General features: G+C 64.5%; 2 protein-coding genes across 2 annotated transcripts in view; one reads left to right on the top strand and one right to left on the bottom strand.

The window, feature by feature from the left end:
* The window catches only part of LOC123016592 (calcium homeostasis endoplasmic reticulum protein-like), a 6020-nt gene extending 3288 nt beyond the window's left edge, over nt 1-2732 (top strand). Inside the window, exons 3-9 of the mRNA XM_044417105.1 lie at nt 6-30; nt 115-201; nt 295-438; nt 1145-1255; nt 1360-1454; nt 1863-2048; nt 2472-2732. Coding sequence (XP_044273040.1) covers nt 6-30; nt 115-201; nt 295-438; nt 1145-1255; nt 1360-1454; nt 1863-2048; nt 2472-2476 — 653 coding nt within the window. The 3' untranslated portion in view covers nt 2477-2732. The remainder of the gene's footprint in view (nt 1-5; nt 31-114; nt 202-294; nt 439-1144; nt 1256-1359; nt 1455-1862; nt 2049-2471) is intronic.
* Nucleotides 2733-3376: 644 nt separating this feature from the next.
* LOC123016591 (collagen alpha-1(I) chain-like) lies at nt 3377-7690 on the bottom strand. Its single transcript, XM_044417104.1, has 5 exons — nt 7604-7690; nt 6115-6567; nt 4876-5014; nt 4097-4360; nt 3377-3612 (listed from the first exon to the last, which is right to left on the bottom strand). Exons 1-5 carry the CDS (start codon nt 7688-7690, stop codon nt 3377-3379), a joined length of 1179 nt encoding a protein of 392 aa, XP_044273039.1.
* Nucleotides 7691-7918: the final 228 nt, after the last annotated feature.

Below are 7918 nucleotides of genomic sequence, written 5' to 3' on the forward strand. Positions count from 1 at the left end.
CCCCCCCTCCCACGACCGGCCCCGCAACAGGTGAGGACCGCCCCCCCTTCCTCTTCCTCCCCCTTCCTCCCCCTCCTCCTCCTCTTCCTCACTCTCCTCTTCCTCCCCCTGCAGCGAAGGCTGGGAGCAGAACGGCCTGTACGAGTTCTTCCGCGCCAAGATGAGGGCCCGGCGCCGCAAGGGGCAGGAGAAGAAGAGCAGGTGGGGCAGTTGCCGTGTGGGGGGGCAGCGGGGGGGTCCTCCGGGGGGCACGCACTCACCCCCCCTCTTTTCTCTCCCCCCCCCCGCCCGCAGCGGCCCCTCGCCCTCCCGCAGCCGCTCCAAGAGCCGGGGACGCTCCTCCTCCCGCTCCAACTCGCGCTCCTCCAAGTCCTCGGGGTCCTACTCCCGCTCCTGCTCGCGCTCCCGGTCCAGGTCCTACTCCAGGTCCCGCTCCAGGTATGCCGGGGAGGGTGGGGCGCGGAGTGGCGGGACGGGGGTGGGCTGGAGGGCCACCGGGGGCCCTGTCGTCCAGGGGTTGGATCGGATGCCCCACATGGTCCTCCTGACTCCACTATCCCATCGTCCTGCTCCCGGGGTTGGACTAGATGTCCTCTGGGATCCTCCCAACACTATCTCATCGTCCTGCTCCCGGGGTTGGACTAGATGCCTTCGGTGGCCCTTCCAACTCCACTTTCCCGTCATCCTGTTCCCGGGGTTGGACTTGATGGCCTCCATGGTTCCTCCAGCCCCACTATCCCATCATCCTGCTCCCGGGGCTGGACTGGATGCCCTCCGTGGCCCTCCCAACTCCACTATCCCATTGTCCTGCTCCCGGGGCTGGACTAAATGCCCTCCGTGGCTCCTCCAACTCCACTACCCCATGATTCTATCATCCACGGGTTGGAGCTGATGGCCCCCACGGCCCTCCCAGCCCCACTATCCCATCATCCTGCTCCCGGGGCTGGACTAGACACCCCCCCATCCCCTCCCAACTCACTATCCCATCATCCTGCTCCGGGGGCCGGACCACACGCCCTCCATGGCCCCGCCGGCTCCACCACCCCAACCCCGGGCTCCTCCAACCCCTCATTCCCCCGGGGGGCCGGTCTAGAAGCCCTCTGGGGACCCGTGCGACTCCACCTCCCATCATCCTGCCCCGCAGAAGCCGCAGCTGCTCTCGCTCCTCCCGGAGCCGCTCCCGCTCCCGCTCCCGCTCCAAGTCCTACTCGCCGGGGAGGCACCGCCGCTCGCGCTCCCGCAGCCAGACGCCGCCGTAAGTGCCGGGGGGGGTGGGGGGGGCGGGTGCCGGGGCGCATGGGCCCGGGGGGCCCGCCGGGGCGCATGGGCCCGGCCCACCGCTCGCCCTCTCCTCGGCAGCTCCGCGGCCGGCTTGGGATCCAGCTCCGGGCCGCCGCCGCCGGACTCCCGGCTCGGCGAGGAGAACCGGGGACACCAGATGCTCGTCAAGATGGGTGAGAGGGGCTGCCCCCCCCCGGGGTGGGGTTTTGCCCCCGGGGTAACTTGGGGCTCTGGGCCGGGCTCCCCGGGGTGGGTTTGGGCCCTGGGGGTAACTTCGGGCCCTGGGCTGGGCTCCCCGGGGTAGTTTTGGGCCCTGGGGGTATGTTTCGACTCGGGGCTGGGCTCCCCGGGGTAGTTTTGGGCCCCGGGGGCAGTTTTGGGCCCCACGCCGGGCTCCCCGGGGCCCCCTCTGCCGCCTGGGGCAGTCCTTTTCCTGGGAAGGGTCCCCCGCTCCCATGCGCCTGCGCCCGAACACGGGGCGGGACGGGTCGCGCGGCACCGGGAGGACTGCCCTGCCCCACCCCGCCGGGGGGCCACCCGGACCCAGCGGCCCCTGACACCCCCCCCCGTGTCCCCCGCAGGGTGGAGCGGCTCGGGTGGCCTCGGGGCCAAGGAGCAGGGCATCCAGGACCCCATCAAGGGGGGGGACATCCGGGACAAGTGGGACCAGTACAAGGGGGTCGGGGTGGCCCTGGACGACCCCTACGAGAACTACCGCCGCAACAAGAGCTACTCCTTCATCGCCCGCATGAAGGCCCGGGATGAGAGTGAGTGCGCCCCGAATTTCTGGGGGGCCCCCCCATCTGCTGGGGACCCCCGGACCCCCGGCTGGGGGGTCCGCCACAGGTGCCGTGGGGGGGCCGTCCCCCTGCCCAGTGGGGGGGCCGGCCTGCTGGCCGGGGCGGATCAGGCCTCTGGGTGGAGGAGTGCCGTCCCGCCAGGGGACACCCTGCCTGGGGAGGCAGTCCTCTTGGGGGGCCACCCAGGGGCCACCCCAATAATATGGGGCCGACCCATAGCCCCCCAACAAGGTGTGGTTGATCCCAGGAGCCCCCGATAATGTGGGGTCAGCCCCCAATAATGTGGAGTCGACCCCATAGCCCCCCGAGGAGGTGGGGTCGACCCCGGAGCCCCCCAACAAGGGGCTCCAGCCCAGCGGCCCCCCTCTCACCCCTTTTCCCCCCTTCCAGATTAGGTCCGCCCCCCTCGGACGGACGGGCGGCCCCGCCGGCGAATCCCGGCCCTCCCAGCCCCGGACTCCGCCCCCCCTGGCCAGGAGACCCGCCCCCGGCGCCTCGTTAGCAGCCCCCCTTCGTTACGCCTTTTCTATTTTTGTAGCCCCCCCCCCGGAGCGAGCTGGGGGGCGCGTGCCCCCAACTCGGGGGGCCCCCCGGAAGTGTCCCTGTTGCCATAGCGACCAGCGATCCCAATAAAAGGTTCTTGTAAGCCAAGACTGAGTTTTCTTGCTCCTGGGCCAGGGGCGATGGTCTTCAGGGTCGGCCGGGGGGGCTGTCTGTGGAGTATGGGTGCTGTGGTCCCACTGTCGCGGGGGGGCGGGCCTGGCCCTGCAGGAGTGCGTCTGGGCAGGCAAGCCCGCGCAAGCTGCTAGTCCTCAACGAGGCCGGGGACTCTCATCACGTCCCGCTGAGGGGGGGGGGGAAGAGTCCTCTGGGGACCATGTTCCACGACCGGAAGCTTAAGGGAAACGCAGGCACATGGGTAAGGAGGCGCTCCTTCAGGCATCCAGCCCTGGGGACCATATTCCACAACCGGAAGCTCAAGGGAAACGCAAGCACATGGGCGAGGAGATACTTCTTCAGATACCCAGGTCTGGGATGGATTCCAGAACCCATGTGCCACCCCCAAGCAGGCCCCACCACGGGGACCGCCCCCCCCCAGGGCCCCTCCAAGGAGTTCTCTCGAAGAAGGACCCCCGACCAGGAACTTATGGGGCGGGCAGGTGCCTATAGGAGGCCCCCCTTCACATACCCAGGTCTGGGATGGATTCCGCAACCCATGTGCCACCCCCGAGCAGGCCCCGCCCATCAGGCAACCAGAGTCGTTTTTATGTGTGTGTGTGTCTGTCTCTCTCGCTTTATTCATGGGGAGGGTTTGGGGACGGGCCCCTGCCTGCCTCCCGGGGGGGCATGTGGGGGCCTCCGGGGCCCAGCGTCCCCGTCTGGTACTGGTACCGGAGTTCCTGCTCCTCCAGGGAGGCCACGGCGGAGTCGCGCAGCCGCCGGCTGTGCTGGGCGAAGTCCCGGATCAGCCCCAGCAGCTGCAGCAGGAGGTCGTCCAGGGCGGCGGCGGTGGGGCTGGGGGGCGCCGGAGCTGTGGGGAGCGGGGGCGGGGTCAGTGGGGGGCGGGAGACGGGGCTGGGAAAGATGGGAGCGGGGAGGCAGAGTGGCTCCCGGCGGCAGGGAGGTGGTGGGGGGGGGGGTTGGGGTAAGACTGGATGTCCTCGCGGGTCCCTCCTGCCTCTCTCTAAGCAGAGCTGGGGTCAGACTAGATGCCCTCGTGGACCCCTCCTGCCCCGCTCTTTCTATGGGTCTCTGGGCAGGGCCAGGGTCGGACTAGATGCCCTCGGGGGTCCCTCCGGCCCCGCTCTTTCTATGGGTCTCTGGGCAGGGCCGGGGTCAGACTCGATGCCCTCGCGGGTCCCTCCTGCCCCGCTCTTTCTATGGGTCTCTGGGCAGGTCCGGGGTCAGACTCGATGCCCTCGCGGGTCCCTCCTGCCCCGCTCTTTCTATGGGTCTCTGGGCAGGGCCGGGGTCAGACGAGATGCCCTCTTGGGTCCCCAAACCAGAGCGCCTACCTTCCCCCCACAGATCGTCCGGTTCTGGGGGTCCCCAGCCTCCTCTCCCAGCATGCCTGGCGGCGTCCCCCGGGGCCCAGCTGGTCTGCACGGCGGCGTCCTTGGTGCGGGGCCCGGGCTCCGCCAGGGATGATGGGCCCGGCCCCCCCGGCGCCGGGGACGATGGGCCGGGCTCGAAGTCGTCGGAGTAGGCGCTGAGCAGCTCCGAGATCTCGGAGTCGGTCCCATCGTCCACGGGCAGGCTGAGGAGGCGCGCCCCGAAGCCTGTGGGGCGGAGGGGGGAGAGCCGATCAGGGCGCGGGCACGCAGCCCCGCTGTGGCGCATGGGCCTCGGGCCGGGTCCACGCCCAAACCCATCGTCGACAGGCAGGGCCTGTGGCTATCCCCTCCGAAGCTGCAGGCGGGGGAGAATGGGACTCGTGGAGCGGGTCCCACCCCCTGAGATGTGGGGCAGACCTCCTCCTCTCCATTCCCCCCCCAACGGGGATGATGGGAGTGGCTCCCTAGGGCGGGGCCTGCTCTGGGTGGCCCCCGATTCCCAAATCCGCCCCCCAGACCTGGACACAGGAATCATCGCCCCACATGCACTTCCCCGCCCCCTGAGATGTGGGGCAGAGCTGCTCCTCTCCATTCCCCCCCAATGGGGATGATGGGAGTGGCTCCCCAGAGCAGGGCCTCCATTACGTGGCTCCCTCTGGCCGGGACGAACCATTTTCTGCTGGGGGGGGGAAGGGTCCCCGCTTGGCAATGGGTCTGCCCGCACCTTGGGAGGGGCTCACCTGGCTCGCTCCCCACGGAGGAATCCGTGAGCCCATCTGCCACGGCGGAAGAGGGCCGGTCCGGGGAGGAGGAGGAGGCGGCACTTCCGGCGGGGTCCGGAGACTCCGGGGGGGTCCAGGCGGCGCTCGGCGGAGACCTCTGAGCATGGGAAGAGTGCTTTTTTGAGCAGGGAGATGGTGAGTCGGTGAGGGGAGAGGAGTTGAGGGGACCTCTGAGCATGGGAAGAGTGCTTTTTTGAGCGGAGGGGGGATGGTGAGTCGGGGAGAAGTGTTGAGGGGACCTCTGAGCATGGGAAGAGTGCTTTTTTGAGTGGGAGGGAGGATGCTGTGTTGGTGGGGGGAGAGGCTTCACCGAGATCTCTGAGCATGGAAAGAGTGCTTTTTTGAGCAGGAGGAAGGGATGGTGGGGGGAAGAAGGGGGAAATGGGAGGTGATTTCTTGCAGGAGCAGATTAAATAAAAAATATATATATAATGAAACAAAATGAAACTCAATACAACAAAATATAAAATGAAGTAAAATAATAGAATAAGTTAAACAATGAAAGAAAATAAGGAAGTAAAAAATAAAGGAAATCATAAAATAAAACGATAACACTAAAAAATCAAATAATAAAATGAAGTAAAATGATAAAATGAAATAATGAAATGAAATAATATAATAAAAATAAAGTAATAAAAGGAAGTAAAATGATAAAACAGTGAAATGAAATAATAAAATACAAAATAAAGTGATAAAATGAAGTAAAATGATAATGAAATGAAATAATAATAATAAAATTTATTTATTTTATTTACTTATTAAAACATTTTTATGCCGCCCCATTCGCCGAAGCCTCGGGGCGGCTTACAACATAGATAAAACAAGTTAAAATCCATATAAAATAATCTTAATTAAAACTCACATTATAAAATAAGCCGCCCTGGCCAGATAAAATTCAATTGTATTTAGCATTTAAAATGTTGCTTAAATAAAAAGGTCTTAGCCTGGCGCCGAAAAACAAATAACGACGGCGCCAGGCGGACCTCTCTGGGGAGCGCATTCCATAACAAAATACAAAATAAAGTGATAAAATGAAGTAAAATGATAAAACAATGAAATGAAATGAAATAATAATATAATAAAATACAAAATAAAGTGATAAAATGAAAATGATAAAACAAAATAAAATAATGAAATAAAATAGAATACAGCATGCTTCAGCTGTGGATGCTGGGCCCGTGAGTCGCCGGCCATTACCTTTCCGTCCGCCTGCGCTCCCAAGAGGGCTTCTCCCGCCTTGGATCCCGAGGGATTCCCTCGCCCATCGTCCTGCTCCCTTCCAGGCTGGTCTCCGCCCGCAGCACGTGCTTCCTCTGCATGGGAGTCGGAGTCCTCCCCGGGCCCGGTGGCCCCCGGCTCGGAGATGCAGCTTGGCTCGCTCGCGGAGCTCCCATCGTCCCCACGGGGGGGCGCCGAGATGCGCCGGCGCCGGAACCTGTCCTCAATGAGGGCCAGTCGCATGAGCAGGGCGTTCGGGCGCCCCCCGGACGCCCCCCGGAGAGGGGGATTGTGGGAAACCGGCCCGGAGTCCGGGGCCGGCTCGCGGGGCTGCTGTTTCAGGAAGTGGCGGCTGGGCCGGGGATGATGGGTGGGCGCTCCCGGGGCCGCCTGCTCGGCCGGCTCTTCCCAGCCAGGGGGCAGGAGGTCTTCCTGGGGGGAGAAGGAAGCGAAGGGGTGAGGCCAAGGGGGGGGGTGTAGAAACCGAGCAGGGCAGGAGGTGTCCCCTGAGGGCATCTAGTCTGACCCCGGCTCTGCTCAGAGACCCATAGAAAGACAGCGAGGCAGGAGGGGGTCTGCAAGGGCATCTAGTCTGACCCCGGCTCCACTCAGACCCATAGAAAGAGAGCGAGGCAGGAGGGGCCTGCGAGGGCATCTAGTCTGACCCCGGCTCTGCTCAGACACATAGAGACAGAGCGAGGCAGGAGGGGCCTGTGAGGGCATCTAGTCTGACCCCGCTCCTAGCCGGCTCCTCTCAGAGACACATAGAAGCAGAGCGAGGCGGGAGGGACACCCCAAGGTCATCTAGTCTGACCCCGGTCCTAGCCGGCACATAGAGACAGAGCGAGGCAGGAGGGGCTCCCCAAGGGCATCTAGTCTGACCCCGGTCCTAGCCGGCTCTGCTCAGAGACACATAGAAACAGAGCGAGGCAGAAGGGGTCTCCTTGGCCATCTAGTCTGACCCCAGCTCCGCTCAGAGACGCATGGAAGCAGAGCGAGGCAGAAGGGGTCTCTGGGTCATCTAGTCTGACCCTTGCTCTGCTCAGAGACACATAGAAACAGAGTGAGGCAGAAGGGGCCTCCAGGTCATCTAGTCTGACCCCGGCTCTTCACAGAGACACATAGAAACAAATATCCCATCCCAAAGCATCACATACGGAAGCAGCCAAGGAAATTTGGGATTAAATTCCATAAATCCGCACTTCCTATTGTTGCCCGAAGGGCCAGAGCGGGAATTTTGCTCCATGTGCGGAAGGCACTCTGCACATGCTCAGGGGCACTCTTGCTCGGAGCCGCGCTCCGGCCCGGCGCTCCGGGCACTCTGCGCATGCCCGGGAGCACGCTGGGATTAGACTCGGGTTGATTCGCGATCCCCACGTTCTTCGGAGCGCGCGGCAGACCCGGGTGACGTCACCGCTGGGCGCGGTGACGTCACCCCGGCAGGACGGGGGCGGCGCGGAGAAGTCACCTGAGGGGGCCCCGCTTCGGAGCGCGGCCCCGACCGGGCGGCCGGGGCCCGGCCCGCCGCGCCGCTTCTGCGCTCCGCCGGCCGCATCGCCACGCAAGGCCGAGGCCTCTTCCTAGGCCCGAGAGGCCCTGCCTAGCAACCGCGCCGTGCGTCGCTGCCTGGCAACGGCGCCGCGCCGCGTCGCCCTAGCAACGTCCCGCGCGCCCGCCCGCGATTGGTCCGCCGCTGCAGTGGGGCGGGCGGTAGCCGCGGCGACGGCCGCGCCGCCGGCGCTGGCCAATCGCGGCGCGGCGCGCGCGCGGCGCGGCCAATGGG

Source organism: Varanus komodoensis, unplaced genomic scaffold (assembly GCF_004798865.1).
Source record: "Varanus komodoensis strain SLA01 unplaced genomic scaffold, ASM479886v1 scaffold866, whole genome shotgun sequence".
Taxonomy (NCBI): domain Eukaryota; kingdom Metazoa; phylum Chordata; class Lepidosauria; order Squamata; family Varanidae; genus Varanus; species Varanus komodoensis.